General features: G+C 44.9%; 1 protein-coding gene across 2 annotated transcripts in view; it reads right to left on the reverse strand.

Annotated features, from left to right (window-relative positions):
• The window catches only part of LOC118966703 (calcium/calmodulin-dependent protein kinase kinase 1-like), a 99,554-nt gene that overhangs the window by 62,666 nt on the left and 15,885 nt on the right, over positions 1–21,003 (reverse strand). For both annotated transcript variants that reach the window (XM_036989610.1, XM_036989611.1), the window contains exon 4: positions 3,130–3,181. In XM_036989610.1, the coding sequence (XP_036845505.1) occupies positions 3,130–3,181 (52 nt within the window). The remainder of the gene's footprint in view (positions 1–3,129; positions 3,182–21,003) is intronic.

The raw sequence follows: 21,003 nt of genomic DNA on the forward strand, positions 1-21,003 counted from the left end.
CTCCAAACGGTGGGTTTGAGATAGAACTCTAACTGGTGTTGCTAAGTGACCAGACACCTCTCCAAACTGTTGGTTTGAGTGAGCGGTCTAACTGGTTTTGCTAAGTGACCAGACACCTCTCCAAACTGTGGGTTTGAGATAGAACTCTAACTGGTGTTGCTAAGTAAACAGACACCTCTCCAAACTGTGGGTTTGAGTGAGCGGTCTAACTGGTGTCTCATTGGTCAAACACCTCTCCAAACTGTGGGTTTGAGTTAGTTCTCTAACGGGTGTTGCTAAGTGATTAAACACCTCTCCAAACTATGGGTTTGAGTTAGATCTCTAACTGGTGTTGCTAAGTGACCAAACACCTCTCCAAACTGTGGGTTTGAGTTAGAACTCTAACTGGTGTTGCTAAGTGACCAAACACCTCTCCAAACGGTGGGTTTCAGTGAACGGTCTAACTGGTGTTGCTAAGTGACCAAACACCTCTCCAAACTGTGGGTTTGAGATAGAACTCTAACTGGTGTTGCTAAGTGACCAGACACCTCTCCAAACTGTGGGTTTGAGATAGAACTCTAACTGGTGTTGCTAAGAGACCAGACACCTCTCCAAACTGTGGGTTTGAGATAGAACTCTAACTGGTGTTGCTAAGTGACCAAACACCTCTCCAAACTGTGGGTTTGAGTGAGAGGTCTAACTGGTGTTGCTAAGTGACCAGACACCTCTCCAAACTGTGGGTTTGAGATAGAACTCTAACTGGTGTTGCTAAGTGACCAGACACCTCTCCAAACTGTGGGTTTGAGTGAGCGGTCTAACTGGTGTTGCTAAGTGACCAAACACCTCTCCAAACTGTGGGTTTGAGTGAGAGGTCTAACTGGTGTTGCTAAGTGACCAAACACCTCTCCAAACTGTGGGTTTGAGTGAGAGGTCTAACTGGTGTTGCTAAGTGACCAAACACCTCTCCAAACTGTGGGTTTGAGTGAGAGGTCTAACTGGTGTTGCTAAGTGACCAAACACCTCTCCAAACTGTGGGTTTGAGATAGAACACTAACTGGTGTTGCTAAGTGACCAGACACCTCTCCAAACTGTGGGTTTGAGATAGAACTCTAACTGGTGTTGCTAAGTGACCAAACACCTCTCCAAACGGTGGGTTTGAGATAGAACTCTAACTGGTGTTGCTAAGTGACCAAACACCTCTCCAAACTGTGGGTTTGAGTTAGAACTCTAACTGGTGTTGCTAATTGGCCAAAAACCTAATTTCAATGCACTATTATGACACTGTAAGGTGTTTTTTTAAGCTCTACTAGCTTTGCCATTGAGGAACTGAAGCAAGCACCCTTATAATATTTGTTTGTAACACAGCCCTGCGTCCGCACCATCATACAATTCTTGGCGTTGTTTACGCAATCCAAAAACGTTCCATTATAAATTGCAATCTGGGTCAGCTGGGCATCATCTGTTCCATTGCCAACATGGCTAGCTAAGTTATGCAAATTGATCTTACAGTGTTAGGCTTTCAAAAGGCACTTCAGACAAACAGATTGTAATTTAGGTGCTCACAGAATATAGAGTCATGAGTGCATTCAAGTGCGTGTTCTGCGGCTAATGCTTGTCGCAATACAACATGCGTATGCTAATTCTGTTCAGGACAGGACACGGTATAACACATGTCATCCTTATAAACGTTGATACTGTAAATGACCTGCGTTTTCAAATATGGAAATGTAAAGTGCACATTTGGACTCATGGGTGTGTGTTTTGAATGTATGACATCAAAGCGATATTTATTATAATCCTCAACATTTCATCTTCCAGAACACATGGACTCCTTTCGATTTACAGCATTTTAATCACTCAAGACAACAACAAATGTGCAAAAGTTGCGCAATTAGCGGGAGGCATGGGTGAATTTTATAATGGCTGTCAGTTAAAACCCATACAGCGCTGTGAACCGGAGAACCTGAGCTGACATCATTTATAGAATGTTACTGTACAGCCACTGGGTTCCAATTTAAGAGCTTATGAAAGACATAATCTGCCATTTTAAACCTGTAAACAGGATGACAGGGGCTGTGTGTGGAAAGGGCTAAGATCCTAACTGTATACTTTGTTTGATGGCCTTTTGAGCTGTATTTAATAATAATAATAATAATAATAATAAAAATACTAGTAATATTAATAATAATAATAATAACAATATTAATAGCAATAAAAATAACAGTAGGAACAATATTAATATTAATCGTAATGATAATATGATTAATAATAATACTAGTAGTAATAATATTAATAATAATAGTAATAACAATAATATTAATAGTAGTAATAATACTAATAATACTAATATTCATTGTAATACTATAATAATAATAATTCAGATATTAATAGCAATAACAATAATAGTAATAATAATACAAGTAATATTATGAATAATAAAAATAAATAATAATACTATTGATAGTAATAATAACAATACTATAAACAGTAATAATAATAATACTACTACTATTAATAGTAATAATAATAATAATAATACTATTAATAGTAACAATAATAATAATACTACTATTAATAGTAATAATAATAATATTCGTAGTAGTAATAATAGTATAGGTAATATCAATAGTAATAATAATAACAATAAAAGTAATAATAATATTAATAGTAATAATAATAATAAACGTAATAATACTATTAATAGTAATAATAATAATACAAGTAATAATAAGAGTAATAATTATAATATTAATAATAATTATACTATTAATAGTAATAATAATAATATTCGTAGTAGTAATAATAGTATAAGTAATATCAATAGTAATAATAATAACAATAAAAGTAATAATAATATTAATAGTAATAATAATAATAAACGTAATAATACTATTAATAGTAATAATAATAATAAAAGTAATAATAAGAGTAATAATTATAATATTAATAATAATTATACTATTAATAGTAATAATAATAATAATAATAATAAATATAATTTAGCAGACACTTTTATCCTAAGCGACACATGTTTTTTCTCGTTTGGGAGGTACCAGGAGTCCAGGAATGGAAGCCACCACCTGAGCTCCAGAGGAGCAGTGACCTAAGCAGTATGTTGAATGTGTCAAGGTCCAACCGTGTGACACGTACGTGGAAATCCATACTGCTTCATCAGCTTCTTCTTGGACACCACCTTCATGGCCTGAGGGGGATGAAATTGGTCATATTAAGAGAGCTAACATGTCATATCTTTCATTCTGGTCGCTCACACAGTATTTAGTTGAATCACTAACAATAAAGAGACACACACACCACACACAGTACACTTTAGTGCAGAAAACACAGAAAGCTTCAATGTTATTCAATCATTTTCATCCATCCATCCATCCATCCATCCATCCATCCATCCATCCATGCATTCATTCATTCATTCATTCATCCATCCATTCATCCATCCATCCATGCATTCATTCATTCATCCATCCATTCATCCATCCATCCATTCATCCATCCATTCATTCATCCATCCATCCATCCATCCATCCATCCATCCATCCATCCATCCATTCATCCATCCATCCATCCATGCATTCATTCATTCATTCATCCATCCATTCATCCATCCATCCATTCATCCATCCATTCATTCATCCATCCATCCATCCATCCATCCATTCATCCATCCATCCATGCATTCATTCATTCATTCATCCATCCATTCATCCATCCATCCATCCAGCCATCCATCCATTCATTCATCCAATCCATACTGAACAGGATTAAGGGAGAGACTAGCAGAATGTTCATGAGGGGGTCATACCAGATACATACAGAACCCCGGTATTCAGTGAGGACCACTGGCTACTATTCTGAACTTTTTTTGTGGTGATCTTTGCGGCGCCCAGAGGTGCTGAGGCATCACCTAAGTGGGCGCTACACAGTTGGAAGAGGAGAAGTGCAGTAGCTATAAGACCCAGACTGGTTTCCAGACCTGTCCTCCATCACCACCATCCCTGTGACCACATCCCTCTGCTCAAGCCGTGAACAGACCAGATCCCCCCCTCCGAAGGATGCAGTATCTAAAGCCTTGGCCTTTATTGGTTGACCTGTCATATTGTTTGTTTTGTTTCGTTTGCTCTCGAAGAATGCTATATTTATTATCAGAAGGTGTAAAGATGTCTAAAGTCTTACAGCATTCAATAAATGTCCTATACATTACTTTACATTAGCTCGTCCCTCCAGGAATTTGTAGTGATTTTTAGTGACATCTGTGGGTAAAAATGCTTAATTTTCCTGAGACAATTCTGACATTTTTGCATGGCGATATGCGATGATTTTGTTAAATTCGCCGCGAAAAATGTGCTGTAAACCGAAAAATGTGCTGTAAACCGAAAAATGTGCTGTAAACCGAAAAATGTGCTGTAAACCGAAAAATGTTTGTTGACACGTGGCTTGATTGAACCATGTTATCTGGTAAATGTCTTGTGATTGGTTGAAATTGCGAGCACTCTTTCTCTACTGGGGTGATTGGTCAGTTTAATGCGATGACACTGAGATGATTTAACTGTTTATTGCCGAAATAGTGCGGTTGATTGGTCAAAATGTGCAATCTCAGAATCACGGTATCCTGGAGAAACTGATCAGTGTTAAGCACACCAGCGCTGCAGGTACACTCGCTGTCAAAGCATCATGTTTCTTTGAAACCATAGCGAAGTGGATGACGTAATAACATCTTTATCTTCCTGTATTTATCTCCATATTAATCAAAGAAAGCTTTCATAAATATTTCCACTGTGTCGTTTCTTGTGCTAATGGCGTACTTGAGATTCCCGGCACCACTTTCTCTGCTTTCGGGTAAGAAATGACTATGGGAAATAGACTGATGCACAGTGGATGACTGGTTCTGTTAGGAAAGGGTTGACTTCTGTTATTGCCAGGGTTTAAAGGCCCAATGCAGTCATAAATATTGATTTATACATATTTCTACACTATGAGGTTTGGAATAATACTGTGAAATTGTGAAAATTATGACAAAGCCCTTTTAGTGTAAAAGCTGTTGGAAAAGGCAGCCTGATATTTCAGCCTGTTTTGGTGGGGTGCAAATGGACACATCACCAGGCGGTAAATTAGCTAATAGACCACTAACAATGAGAGTTCCAAACCTCTCTGCCAATAACAGCTAGTTAGTTTTCATTTTTCCCCTCCTTACTTCAGACCACTCCCAGACAGTCCTAGAAGAATTACTGCATGAGAATTCGCTATTCGCTAAGATTTGTAAAAAAATGTTTTAACCATTTTAATTGAAAACAAATCACAGTAATGTACTTAATTGTTACCCCAAAATGATTTGATATTGAGATCAAAACAGCTGCATTGAACCTTTAACTCAGGTATGGTAAAGAGGACTCCAGAAAGCAAGCTAATGGTTCCGATGTTGGAGTCTGCAGTTTGTTACCAAGGTGGCCATACATCCACATTGAACCTCATTAACTCGTTACCTGCAGTCATGCTATTGATAGTTCACAAAGCTAAACTTTCTTCCCTCAGTAAGAATCCTAAAACCGTGCAGCTCAGGATAGAATTAACAACATCCTGTGAATTCACAACTTCAGAGTATTCGGGTGTTGTAGTGATGTGAGAGCCAAAGTCAGTGTCTCAAACACACACACACACACACACACACACACACACACACACACACACACACACACACACACACACACACACACACACACACACCTCATTACCTTATAATTTATAGCACTAATTAGCTGTTAATCCCTTGCACCTGCGGAACACGTGTATTTTCCGTTGGCTAATGAATAGAACCCATCTGAACACATTACACAGTTTTATTAACGACATCATTCATATTCTCCCTGTGTGTGTGTGTGTGTGTGTGTGTGTGTGTGTGTGTGGTGTGTGTGTGTGTGTGGGTGTGTGTGTGTGTGTGTGTGTGTGTGTGTGTGTGTGTGTGTGTGTGTGTGTCTGTGTGTGTGTGTGTGTGTGTGTGTGTGTGTGTGTGTGTGTGTGTGTGACGTCCAGGACATCAGACGCTGTTCAGACACCATGATGAAGGACCACGGATGGTGCATATCTTATAGGAGATAGTTTGTATTTTATTCTATTTCTTCAGACAGTACCATCACCACCAACACCACCACCACCACCACCACCACCACCACCACCACCACCACTACCACCACCACCACCACCACTACCACCACCACTACCACCACCACTACCACCACCACCACCACCACTACCACCACCACTACCACCACCACTACCATCATGTGAACACATGATAACAATGACGGAGAAATCAGATTATCGCCAGGGACAATGAAGGCAGAACAACATGGTTGTGGATGGAATTGCAGAATCTTCACAGGAGTCTGACAAAGTGAGGGAAATGATCTCTGAGAAACTGAAGATGGACCACAGGAAGATTGAGGTGGAAATCGCGCCCACAGAACCGGATAACCCACCACCTGCCCAGCTGACAGCACCCAGGTTGATAGTGGTCAAGTTCCTGAGGTTCAAGGACAAGGTAGCTGTTCTGGAAAGAGCCAAGAACTTGAGAGGAACGTATATCTTCCTCAACGAGGACTATCCTGAAGCTGTGTGCCAGAAGAGGAAAGAACTGATCCCAGCCATGAAAGCTGCTAGAACGCGTGGGGACATTGCTTACATCCGCTATGACAGGCTCATTGTCCTATCATTGAGAGCCAAGCCTGTGGTTTCCTAGCTTCAACCCCCGCAGCACACACACACACACCAACTGATTAATGGACTGCTGAATGTATATAATTTTCTCCTGCTTTGTTTGCTCTTTTCAGTATTATGTTTATCTCTGATAAGCTACCCAGGAAAGGGCTGAAAATAGCCCATATTAATATATGTAGCCTTAGAAATAAGGCTCATGAAATCAATAACTTGCTACCATCAGATAACATTCATATATTAGCCATTTCTGAGACTCACTTAGATAATTCATTTGATACATCAGTAGCAATACAAGGATATATAACTTCTATAGAAGAGACAGGAATGCTTATTGGAGAGGTGTTGCTGTATATATTCAGAGCCATAATCCCTGTAATGCTTAGAAGATCTTATGTCAAGTGTTGTTGAAGTGTTATGGTTGGAGTTTCACTTGGCACATCTAAAGCCTTTTCGTTTGGGGTGTTGCTATAGGCCACTAAGTGCTAACAGTCAGTATCTAACAGTCAGTATCTAAATAATATGTGTGAAATGCTTGATAGGGTGTATGTGATGTAAACAGAGAGGTCTAATTTCTTGAGGACCTGAATATTGACTGGTTTTCATCAAGCTGTCCGCTCAAAAGGAAGCTTCTCACTGTAACCAGTGCCTGTAATCTGGTTCAGGTTATTAATCAACCTACCAGGTTGTTTACAAACACTACAGGAACAAGATCATCCACATGTATGGATCACATTTCTTCTAATACTGTATAACTTTGTTTTAAAGCTGTATCCGTACCCATTGGATGCAGTGATCGCAAAATAGTGGATATATCCAGGAAAGACAAAGTTCCAACAGCTGGGCCTTAAATAGTGTATAAGAGATCATACAAAAGATTTTGCTGTGACTCTTATGTGGATGATGTTAAAAAATATTTGTTGGTCTGATGTGATTAATGAGGACCATCCAGACGCTGCCCTTGATGAATTTATGAAATTGCTTCTTCCAATTATCGATAAACATGCACCTGTTAGAACTGTTAAGGCTCCATGGACTGATGAGGAATTGAAAAAACTGTATGGTTGAAAGAGATGGGGCAAAAGGAGTGGCTAATAAGTCTGGCTGCACATCTGACCGGTTGACTTATTGCAAATTGAGAGATTATGTGACATAATGTGACTATTATGTATTATGAAGCCAATATCAATTATATAAAGAATGATGTAAAAAAAAAACTTGAGTACTTTAAATGAAATTATGGTCTTAATGACAAATTCAACTATATCATTCATCGAAACAGATGGCATATTCATCACAAAACCATTTGATGTTGCCAATTATTTTAATGATTACTTCATTGGCAAAGTCAGAAAACTTGGCAGGAATTGCCAAAAAAACGAACAGTGAGCCATCGCACTCATGCATAAAAAAACAAATAACGAAAGAAAAGCATTGCAAGTTTGAATTTTGTAAAGTTAGTGTGAGAGAGGTGGATTTTTTTATTTGTTATCGATCAATAATGACAAACCTCCTGGCATTGACAACTTAGATGGAAAGCTACTGAAGAGGGTAGCTGACTCTATACCCACTCCTATCTATCATATCTCTAATCTGAGCCTAGAGGAAAGTCTTTGTCCTCAGGCCTGGAGGGAAGCCAAAGTCATTCCGCTACCCAAGAGTGGTAGAGCGGCCTTTACTGGTTCTAACAGCAGACCAATCAGCTTGCTGCCAGCTCTTAACAAACGGTTGGAAAAAATGTTGCTTGACCAAATACAATGCTATTCTCTGTAAACAAATTAACAACCGACTTCCAGCATGCTTATAGACAAGGGCACTCAATGTGTACTGCACTGACACAAATGACTGATGATTGGTTTAAAGAAATTGATAATAAGAAGATTGTTGGAGCTGTACTGTTAGATTTCTTTGCAGCCTTTGATATTATTGACCATAACTTGTTGTTTAGAAAATGCACATTACCGGTCTAAAGTTTTAGAACATCTACTCATTCAAGGGTTTTTCTTTATTTTTACTATTTTCTACATTGTATAATAATAGTGCAGGCATCAGAACTATGAAATAACACATATGGAATCATGTAGTAACCAAAAAAGCGTTAGACAAACAAAAATACATTTTATATTTGAGATTCTTCAAAGTAGCCACCATTTGCATTGATGACAGCCTTGCACACTCTTTCTGTCAATCAACTTCATGAGGTAGTCACCTGGAATGCATTTCAATTAACAGGTGTGACTTCTTAAAAGTTCATTTGTGGAATTACTTTCCATCTTAATGCGTTTGAGCCAATCAGTTGTGTTGTGACAAGGTAGGGGTGGTATACAGAAGATAGCCCTATTTGGGCAAATACAACATCCATATTATGGCAACAGCAGCTCAAATAAGCAAAGAGAAACAACAATCCACCATTACTTTAAGACATGAAGGCCAGTCAATACGGAAAATGTCTTCAAGGACAGTCGCAAAAACCATCAAGTGCTATGATGAAACTGGCTCTCATGAGGACCGACACAGGAATGGAAGACCCAGAGTTACCTCTGCTGCAGAGAATAAGTTCATTAGAGTTACCAGCCTCAGAAATCGCAGCCCAAATAAATACTTCACAGAGTTCAAGTAACAGACACAACTCAACATCAACTGTTCAGAGGAGACTGTGTGAATCAGGCCTTCATGGTCGAATTGCTGCATAGAAACCAACACTAAAGGACACCAATAAGAAGAAGAGACTTGCTTGGGCCAAGAAACAGGAGCAATGGACATTAGACCGGTGGAAATCTGTCCTTTGGTCTGATGAGTCCAATTGGAGATGTTTGATTCCAACACCAGTCTCAACGTCAACAGTGAAGACGTGACTCCGGGATGCTGGCCTTCTAGGCAGAGTTGCAAAGAAAAAGCCATATCTCAGACTGGCCAATAAAAATAAAAGATTAAAATGGGCAAAAGAACACAGACACTGGACAGAGGAACTCTGCCTAGAAGGCCAGCATCCCGGAGTCGCCTCTTCACTGTCGACGTTGAGACTGGTGTTTTGCGGGTACTATTTAATGAATCTGCCAGTTGAGGACTTGTGAGACGTCTGTTTCTCAAACTAGACACTCTAATGTACTTGTCCTCTTGCTCAGTTGTGCACCCCAGCCTCCCACTTAAATTGAAAAACTTGGATTAGCTAACACAACGCGCCATTGGAACACAGGAGTGATGGTTGCTGATAATGGGCCACTGTACGCCTATGTAGATATTCCATAAAAAATCAGCCGTTTCCATCTAGAATAGTCATTTACAACATTAAAAATGTCTACACTGTATTTCTGATCAATTTTATGTTATTTTAATGGACAAAAATGTGTTTTTCATACAAAAACAAGGACATTTCTAAGTGACCCCAAACTTTTGAACGGTAGTGTATGTGGGAACTCCTTCAAGACTGTTGGAAAAGCATTCCAGGTGAAGCTGATTGAGAGAATGCCAAGAGTGTGCAAAGCTGCCATCAAGGCAAAGGGTGGCAACCTTGAAGAATCTCAAATCTAAAATATATTTAGCTTTGTTTAACACTTTCTTGGTTACTACGTGATTCCATGTGTGTCATTTCATAGTTTGATGTCTTCACTACTACTCTACAATGTAGAAAATAATACAAATTTAAGAAAAAGCCTTGAATGAGTAAGTGATCTAAAACTGTTGACCGGTAGTGTATGTGTTATAGCTTTTCAACATCTGCCATATCGTGGATTCAGAGCTATCTATGATAAACATGTAAAGTGTGGTGTACCACAGGGCAGTTCTCTAGGCCCTCTACTCTTTTCTATTTTTACCAATGGCCCGACACTTGCTTTAAACAACACCCGTGTGTCCATGTATGCTGATTATTCAACCCTGTATGTGTCAGCAACCACATTTAGTGAAATCACTGAAACTTATAACAAAGAATTGCATTCTGTTTTGGAATGGGTGGCCAGTAATAAACTGGTTGTGTACATCTCTAAAACGAAGAGCATTGTATTTGGTACAATTGATTCCCTACACTCTAGACCTCACCTGAATCTGGTAATGAAAGGTGTGGCTGTTGAATAAGTTCAGGATGGCTTGTGGGACGGCTTGTGGGACCTGATATAGACAAGTGTGTGCCTTTCCAAATCATGTCCAATCAACTGAATTTACCACAGTGGACTCAAATCAAGTTGTAGAAACATCTCAAGGATGATCAATGGAAACAGGATGCACCTGAGCTCAATTTCGAGTTTCATAGCAAAATCTGTTTCCGCTATGTCATTATGAGGTATTGCGTGTAGATTGATGAAAAAATATATATTTGATCAATTTTAGAATAAGGCCGTAATGTAACAAAATGTGGAAGGGGTCTGAATAGTTTCTGAATGCACTGTTAATATTTTCTCTGAAGCGCTAAAAGACCCAGGGTTCTCCTGATGGACTATCTCAACAGATAAAAGACCCAGGGTTCTCCTGATGGACTATCTCAACAGATAAAAGACCCAGGGTTCTCCTGATGGACAATCTCAACAGATAAAAGACCCAGGGTTCTCCTGATGGACAATCTCAACAGATAAAAGACCCAGGGTTCTCCTGATGGACTATCTCAACAGATAAAAGACCCAGGGTTCTCCTGATGGACAATCTCAACAGATAAAAGACCCAGGGTTCTCCTGATGGACTATCTCAACAGATAAAAGACCCATGGTTCTCCTGATGGACAATCTCAACAGATAAAAGACCCAGGGTTCTCCTGATGGACTATCTCAACAGATAAAAGACCCAGGGTTCTCCTGATGGACAATCTCAACAGATAAAAGACCCAGGGTTCTCCTGATGGACCATCTTAACAGATAACCCAGGGTTCTCCTGATGGACAATCTCAACCGATAAAAGTAATATTCCTAAAGGGGACCAACTGCTAAGAGCCATGCAGAATCTACATTCTATGCCAAATATATCTATATTTATTTATTGCGTTCAAGGACGATTTGCATTGCTGACGAGTTGAGAAGCTTTGGTTTGTCAGAGCAGAGCCAGGGAATATAGGGACGACAAAGAGAAGAGAAAGTCATGAATATTTAAAAGGTGTGTCAGGGGAAAGCTACGCAGGCAAAACTGTGTGTGTGTGTTTGTGCATGTGTCTGTGAAAACTACACTTCACAGGCAAAACAGCAGACAGGGAGCGTACTACCACTACTACTACTACACTATTACTACTACTACTACTACTACTACTACTACTACTACTAGTACTACTACTACTACTACTACTACTACTACTACTACTACTACACTACTACTACTACTGCTACTACTACACTGCTACTACTACAACTACTACTACTACTACTACTACTACTACTACTACTACTACTACTAATACTACCACTACAACTACTACACTACTACTACCACTACTACTACTACTACTACTACTACTACAACTACTACTACTACTGCTGATGCTGCTACTACTACTACTACTAATACTACTACCACTACTGCTACTACTACTACTACTACACTGCTACTACTACTACTACTACTACTACTGCTGCTGATGCTGCTACTACTACTACTACTACTACAACACTGCTACTACTACTACTACTACTACTACTACTACTACTACTACTACTGCTGCTACTACTACTACTACTACTACTACCACTACTACAACTACAACAACAACAACAAAAACAGTGCCAGGGAGAGCACCGTGAGTCAGTCCAATACAGTGCAGTTAAGTTTGATTACAAATGCACGGCGAGATAGCAAACCGCTGCTTCATTCCCATTGGTTTAAATAACACTGACAGTAAATACAATTATATACTACTACAGGTGTCACGGCCGTCCTCCTCTTCATCTGAAGAGGAGAGGCGAGATGGATCTGAGGACCAATACGCAGCGTGGTAAGTGTCCATGGTGAATCTTTAATAAAGAAAGACTGAACACTATGCAAAAGAGTAACGAAAACAATAAACCAAATACGACCGTGAAGCTACAAAATGAGACCTGTGCTGACACAAGCCACTAACATAGACAATCACCCACAAACAAACAGTGCAACCCAGGCTACCTAAGTATGATTCTCAATCAGAGACAACTAATGACACCTGCCTCTGATAGAGAACCATACTAGGCCGAAAACATAGAACTGCCCCAAAACATAGAAAAACAAACATAGACTGCCCACCCAACTCACGCCCTGACCATACTACATAAATACAAAACAGAAATAAAGGTCAGAACGTGACAGTACCCCCCCCCAAAGGTGCGGACTCCGGCCGCAAAACCTTGACCTATAGGGGAGGGTCTGGGTGGGCGTCTGTCCGCGGTGGCGGCTCTGGCGCGGGACGCGGACCCCACCTCATCATTGTCTTAGTCCGCCTTATTGTCCGCCTCCGTGGCTTTCTCAGCATGACCACCCCTCTCAATGACCCCACTGGACAGAGGGGCAGCTGCTCGGGACAGAGGGGCAGCTGCTCGGGACAGAGGGGCAGCTGCTCGGGACAGAGGGGCAGCTGCTCGGGACAGAGGGGCAGCTGCTCGGGACAGAGGGGCAGCTGCTCGGGACAGAGGGGCAGCTGCTCGGGACAGAGGGGCAGCTGCTCGGGACAGAGGGGCTCTGGGCAGAGGGGCTCCGGCAGCGGCGCCGGACAGGCGGGGGGCTCCGGCAGCGGCGCCGGACAGGCGGGAGGCTCCGGCAGAGGCGCCGGACAGGCGGGAGGCTCCGGCAGAGGCGCCGGACAGGCGGGAGGCTCCGGCAGAGGCGCCGGACAGGCGGGAGGCTCCGGCAGAGGCGCCGGACAGGCGGGAGGCTCCGGCAGAGGCGCCGGACAGGCGGGAGGCTCCGGCAGAGGCGCCGGACAGGCGGGAGACTCCGGCAGAGGCGCCGGACAGGCGGGAGACTCCGGCAGAGGCGCCGGACAGGCGGGAGACTCCGGCAGAGGCGCCGGACAGGCGGGAGACTCCGGCAGCGGCGCCGGACAGACAGGACCACCTGCAGGGAGGAGACAGAGAGACAGCCTGGTGCGTGGGGCTGCCACAGGAACCACCAGGCTGGGAAGACCTTCAGGAGGCTTGGGGTTAAGAGGAGGCACCTGAAAGACCGGGCTGTGGGGGAGCACTGGAGCTCTGGTGCGCAACCTTGGCACCACTTCCCCAGGCTGGATAACCACTCTAGCCCGGACCGTCCAGAGTGCAGGCACAGGTTGAACCGGGCTGTGGGTAAGCACGGGAGATCTAGTGCTTACTACACGCACCTCTCCCTTCGGCTCCATTCCCACATTCGCCCGGCACGAGCGGAGCGCAGGCAGAGGACGCACTGCACCCTCCCAGCGCCCCGGAGACACAGCACGCAGAGCCGGCGCAGGATACCCTGGGCCAAAACTGCGTACCGGCGACCAGACCCGCTGAGCAGGCACCAGACGCCCTGGCTCGATGCCCGCACTCGCATGACACTCTCGGGGGGCTGTCCTATAGCGCACCGGGCTATGGACACGTACTGGCGACACCGTGCGCTTAACCGCATAACACGGTGCCTGCCCAGTATCTTGCTGCTTATAATAAGCACGAGGAGTGAGCGCAGGTATGCTACCTGGCTTAGCTCCACCCCTCGTGTGCCCCCCCCCCCAAAAAATTTGGGGCTGTCTCTCGTACCTGTCGCACTGCCGTGCTGCCTTCGCCAACCTCATTCTCCTGTAACCTTCCTTGCACTGCTCCATCGAATCCCAGGCGGGCTCCGGCACTCTCCCTGGGTCGATGGCCCATCTGTCTATCTCCTCCCAAGTTGTGTAGTCCTGTGAAGCCGGCCGCTGTTGTTGTTGCTGCCGCTGCTGCTGCTGCTGTCGTCGCTGTTTTCTACCACGCCGCTTGGTCCTTGGTTGGTGGGTGATTCTGTCACGGCCGTCCTCCTCTTCATCTGAAGAGGAGAGGCGAGATGGATCTGAGGACCAATACGCAGCGTGGTAAGTGTCCATGGTGAATCTTTAATAAAGAAAGACTGAACACTATGCAAAAGAGTAACGAAAACAATAAACCAAATACGACCGTGAAGCTACAAAATGAGACCTGTGCTGACACAAGCCACTAACATAGACAATCACCCACAAACAAACAGTGCAACCCAGGCTACCTAAGTATGATTCTCAATCAGAGACAACTAATGACACCTGCCTCTGATAGAGAACCATACTAGGCCGAAAACATAGAACTGCCCCAAAACATAGAAAAACAAACATAGACTGCCCACCCAACTCACGCCCTGACCATACTACATAAATACAAAACAGAAATAAAGGTCAGAACGTGACAACAGGAGGGTTTCCAGAACTGCTGTTATTTCTATTGAGGACAAAATGTACTTACTATGACTGTAATATGTGGTGGTCTCGCCTCGCTATCTTAAGCTGTAAATCGCTCTGGGTAAGAGTGTCTTCGACTAAAATGTTTAAAACAAATATTTCGTTGAATGCAGTTATTGTTTGCCACTCTGGATAAGAGTGTCAACTTGCTAAATAACTTTCAATTTAAAGTGTTATTAGGTTTCTTGTTTTTCAATCAACCAACAAAACACATTCCACATTCACAGATGTGACAGGCTTAAAAAATAAATAAAAAAGTTTGAATTTACATTTTAAATGACACAACGGAACCTGCTCTGTTTCCAGTGGTCTAGTGTCCAGGTGAGAGTCAATCCCTCTCTGCAGCAACCTCACATCCTTATTTATGTCCCTTTTATCCTCCATTCATGACTCCAGACACGTTGAGGACAGACAGCAGCAGTTGGAAGTCATTAGGAGTCCTTCACAGTGTGTTACGGTGTGTTTCCACCACGCCAGAGTCAAGGGAAAGACACTGTCCCTCTCAGCCCAGTGGTCAGGGAGCTGTGCCCTCCTCAACACAGAACCATTTCCCATGAGCATTAGCAGTATGACTTTAGGAGAGAGAGAGAAAGACTACTCTGCAGGATGGGTTGATGATGGACACAGAACCATTTCCCATGAGCATTAGCAGTATGACATTAGGAGAGAGAGAGAAAGACTACTCTGCAGGATGGGTTGATGATGGACTATGAATGTTGGGTGCTTGTCTATACTGTCTGTATCTACCTGTCTATACTGTCTGTACGTCTGTTACTGTTTATAGTGATACATCTCCTCCAACCCTTCTACTGCTACTGTTTATAGTGTTACATCTCCTCCAACCCTTCTACTGCTACTGTTTATAGTGTTACATCTCCTGCAACCCTTCCACTGTTTATAGTGATACATCTCCTCCAACCCTTCTACTGTTTATAGTGATACATCTCCTCCAACCCTTCTACTGTTTATAGTGATACATATCCTCCAACCCTTCTACTGCTACTGTTTATAGTGATACATCTCCTCCAACCCTTCCACTGCTACTGTTTTTCAGGCATTGGACGAGAGAGAACACTCAACCCTGCAACACCATGGTTGAGGGTTCGATTCCCATGGGGATCATGACAATTTTTTTTAAAGTCTGAAAATGTATGACCTCACTACTGTAAGTCTCTCTGTTTAGGAACGTCTGCTAAATTACTCAAATATATGACCTCACAACCGTAAGTCTCTCTGTAAGTCTCTCTGTAAGTCTCTCAAATGTCAATTCAAATGTTGAGGGGCGTTTTATTTCCTGTTTCTGAGAGCGTCAGAGAGTCCGTGTCTGTCTGCTAATAATTAGCTTCTTCATTTCACGCTTAAGTGATTTGGGTTCTGAAAGACACTCATGGGGGGGGGGGCGGACTGAAAGTTGACTAGAGACAACCGAGACCTTTAAGACACCTACCATGAGAACCTCCTAAATCTACCCAAAAATAATGAAAACCCACATCAAACTTAAAGACAGGAAGTAAAATCAGAAAGTGGAGCAAAACTAAAAACAGGGGGGTGTGCTCACAGCAAACAGAAAATAACTTCCATCTCACAACATGATCAACTTCAATACGTCGAAAGCGCAGAGACCAATCGGCCTTTAGGTAGTCGCTCCACGGACTGTTGACATGTCGACCCATCGGCCTTTAGGTAGTCGCTCCACGGACTGTTGACATGTCGTGCTCTAGTATGAACTCCACGGACTGTTGCCTATGTCGACCCATCGGCCTTTAGGTAGTCGCTCCACGGACTGTTGACATGTCGACCCATCGGCCTTTAGGTAGTCGTTCCACGGACTGTTGACATGTCGTGCTCTAGCATGAACTCCACGGACTGTTGACATGTCGACCCATCGGCCTTTAGGTAGTCGCTCCACGGACTGTTGACATGTCGACCCATCGGCCTTTAGGTAGTCGTTCCACGGACTGTTGACATGTCGTGCTCTAGCATGAACTCCACGGACTGTTGACATGTCGACCCATCGGCCTTTAGGTAGTCGTTCCACGGACTGTTGACATGTCGACCCATCGGCCTTTAGGTAGTCGCTCCACGGACTGTTGACATGTCGACCCATCGGCCATTAGGTAGTCGCTCCACGGACTGTTGACATGTCGACCCATCGGCCTTTAGGTAGTCGCTCCACGGACTGTTGACATGTCGACCCATCGGCCTTTAGGTAGTCGCTCCACAGACTGTTGACATGTCGACCCATCGGCCTTTAGGTAGTCGCTCCACGGACTGTTGACATGTCGACCCATCGGCCATTAGGTAGTCGCTCCACGGACTGTTGACATGTCAACCCATCGGCCTTTAGGTAGTCGCTCCACGGACTGTTGACATGTCGACCCATCGGCCTTTAGGTAGTCGTTCCACGGACTGTTGACATGTCGACCCATCGGCCATTAGGTAGTCGCTCCACGGACTGTTGACATGTCGACCCATCGGCCTTTAGGTAGTCGCTCCACGGACTGTTGACATGTCGACCCATCGGCCTTTAGGTAGTCGTTCCACGGACTGTTGACATGTCGACCCATCGGCCTTTAGGTAGTCGCTCCACGGACTGTTGACATGTCGACCCATCGGCCTTTAGGTAGTCGCTCCACGGACTGTTGACATGTCGACCCATCGGCCTTTAGGTAGTCGTTCCACGGACTGTTGGCATGTCGACCCATCGGCCTTTAGGTAGTCGCTCCACGGACTGTTGACATGTCGACCCATCGGCCTTTAGGTAGTCGTTCCACGGACTGTTGACATGTCGACCCATCGGCCTTTAGGTAGTCGCTCCACGGACTGTTGACATGTCGACCCATCGGCCTTTAGGTAGTCGCTCCACGGACTGTTGACATGTCGACCCATCGGCCTTTAGGTAGTCGTTCCACGGACTGTTGACATGTCGACCCATCGGCCTTTAGGTAGTCGCTCCACGGACTGTTGACATGTCGACCCATCGGCCTTTAGGTAGTCGCTCCACGGACTGTTGACATGTCGACCCATCGGCCTTTAGGTAGTCGCTCCACGGACTGTTGACATGTCGACCCATCGGCCTTTAGGTAGTCGCTCCACGGACTGTTGACATGTCGACCCATCGGCCTTTAGGTAGTCGTTCCACGGACTGTTGACATGTTGACCCATCGGCCTTTAGGTAGTCGCTCCACGGACTGTTGACATGTCGACCCATCGGCCTTTAGGTAGTCGCTCCACGGACTGTTGACATGTCGACCCATCGGCCTTTAGGTAGTCGTTCCACGGACTGTTGACATGTCGACCCATCGGCCTTTAGGTTGTCGCTCCACGGACTGTTGACATGTCGACCCATCGGCCTTTAGGTAGTCGTTCCACGGACTGTTGACATGTCGACCCATCGGCCTTTAGGTAGTCGCTCCACGGACTGTTGACATGTCGACCCATCGGCCTTTAGGTAGTCGCTCCACGGACTGTTGACATGTCGACCCATCGGCCTTTAGGTAGTCGTTCCACGGACTGTTGACATGTCGACCCATCGGCCTTTAGGTAGTCGTTCCACGGACTGTTGACATGTCGACCCATCGGCCTTTAGGTAGTCGCTCCACAGACTGTTGACATGTCGACCCATCGGCCTTTAGGTAGTCGCTCCACGGACTGTTGACATGTCGACCCATCGGTCTTTAGGTAGTCGCTCCACGGACTGTTGACATGTCGACCCATCGGCCTTTAGGTAGTCGCTCCACGGACTGTTTACATGTCGACCCATCGGCCTTTAGGTAGTCGCTCCACGGACTGTTGACATGTCGACCCATCGGCCTTTAGGTAGTCGCTCCACGGACTGTTGACATGTCGACCCATCGGCCTTTAGGTAGTCGTTCCACGGACTGTTGACATGTCGACCCATCGGCCTTTAGGTAGTCGTTCCACGGACTGTTGACATGTCGACCCATCGGCCTTTAGGTAGTCGCTCCACAGACTGTTGACATGTCGACCCATCGGCCTTTAGGTAGTCGCTCCACGGACTGTTGACATGTCGACCCATCGGTCTTTAGGTAGTCGCTCCACGGACTGTTGACATGTCGACCCATCGGCCTTTAGGTAGTCGCTCTACGGACTGTTGACATGTCGACCCATCGGCCTTTAGGTAGTCGCTCCACGGACTGTTGACATGTCGACCCATCGGCCTTTAGGTAGTCGCTCCACGGACTGTTGACATGTCGACCCATCGGCCTTTAGGTAGTCGCTCCACGGACTGTTGACATGTCGACCCATCGGCCTTTAGGTAGTCGTTCCACGGACTGTTGACATGTCGACCCATCGGCCTTTAGGTAGTCGTTCCACGGACTGTTGACATGTCGACCCATCGGCCTTTAGGTAGTCGCTCCACGGACTGTTGACATGTCGACCCATCGGCCTTTAGGTAGTCGCTCCACGGACTGTTGACATGTCGACCCATCGGCCTTTAGGTAGTCGTTCCACGGACTGTTGACATGTCGACCCATCGGCCTTTAGGTAGTCGCTCCACGGACTGTTGACATGTCGACCCATCGGCCTTTAGGTAGTCGCTCCACGGACTGTTGACATGTCGACCCATCGGCCTTTAGGTAGTCGTTCCACAGACTGTTGACATGTCGACCCATCAGCCTTTAGGTAGTCGCTCCACGGACTGTTGACATGTCGACCCATCGGCCTTTAGGTAGTCGCTCCACGGACTGTTGACATGTCGACCCATCGGCCTTTAGGTAGTCGCTCCACGGACTGTTGACATGTCGACCCATCGGCCTTTAGGTAGTCGCTCCACGGACTGTTGACATGTCGACCCATCGGCCTTTAGGTAGTCGCTCCACGGACTGTTGACATGTCGACCCATCGGCCTTTAGGTAGTCGCTCCACGGACTGTTGACATGTCGACCCATCGGCCTTTAGGTAGTCGCTCCACGGACTGTTGACATGTCGACCCATCGGCCTTTAGGTAGTCGCTCTACGGACTGTTGACATGTCGACCCATCAGCCTTTAGGTAGTCGCTCCACGGACTGTTGACATGTCGACCCATCAGCCTTTAGGTAGTCGCTCTACGGACTGTTGACATGTCGACCCATCGGCCTTTAGGTAGTCGCTCTACGGACTGTTGACATGTCGACCCATCAGCCTTTAGGTAGTCGCTCCACGGACTGTTGACATGTCGACCCATCGGCCTTTAGGTAGTCGCTCCACGGACTGTTGACATGTCGACCCATCGGCCTTTAGGTAGTCGCTCCACGGACTGTTGACATGTCGACCCATCAGCCTTTAGGTAGTCGCTCTACGGACTGTTGCCTATGTCGTGCTCTAGCATGAACTCCATGTACTGTTGCCTATGTCGACCCATCGGCCTTTAGGTATTAACATACAGGGCGAACTCCACGGACTGTTGCCTATGTCGTGCTCTAGTATGAACTCCACGGACTGTTGACATGTCGTGCTCTAGCATGAACTCCACGGACTGTTGACATGTCGTGCTCTAGCATGAACTCCACGTACTGTTGCCTATGTCGACCCATCGGCCTTTAGGTATTAACATACAGGGCGAACTCCACGGACTGTTGACATGTCGTGCTCTAGTATGAACTCCACGGACTGTTGCCTATGTCGTGCTCTAGCATGAACTCCACGGACTGTTGCCTATGTCGTGCTCTAGCATGAACTCCACGGACTGTTGCCTATGTCCTGCTCTAGCATGAACTCCACGAACTGTTGCCTATGTCGTGCTCTAGCATGAACTCCACGGACTGTTGCCTATGTCGCGCTCTAGCATGAACTCTACGGACTGTTGCCTATGTGGTGCTCTAGCATGAACTCCACGGACAGTTGCCTATGTCGTGCTCTAGCATGAACTCCACGGACTGTTGCCTATGTCGTGCTCTAGCATGAACTCTACGGACTGTTGCCTATGTCGTGC

The sequence above is a fragment of the Oncorhynchus mykiss genome, chromosome 10, assembly GCF_013265735.2.
Source record: "Oncorhynchus mykiss isolate Arlee chromosome 10, USDA_OmykA_1.1, whole genome shotgun sequence".
NCBI lineage: Eukaryota > Metazoa > Chordata > Actinopteri > Salmoniformes > Salmonidae > Oncorhynchus > Oncorhynchus mykiss.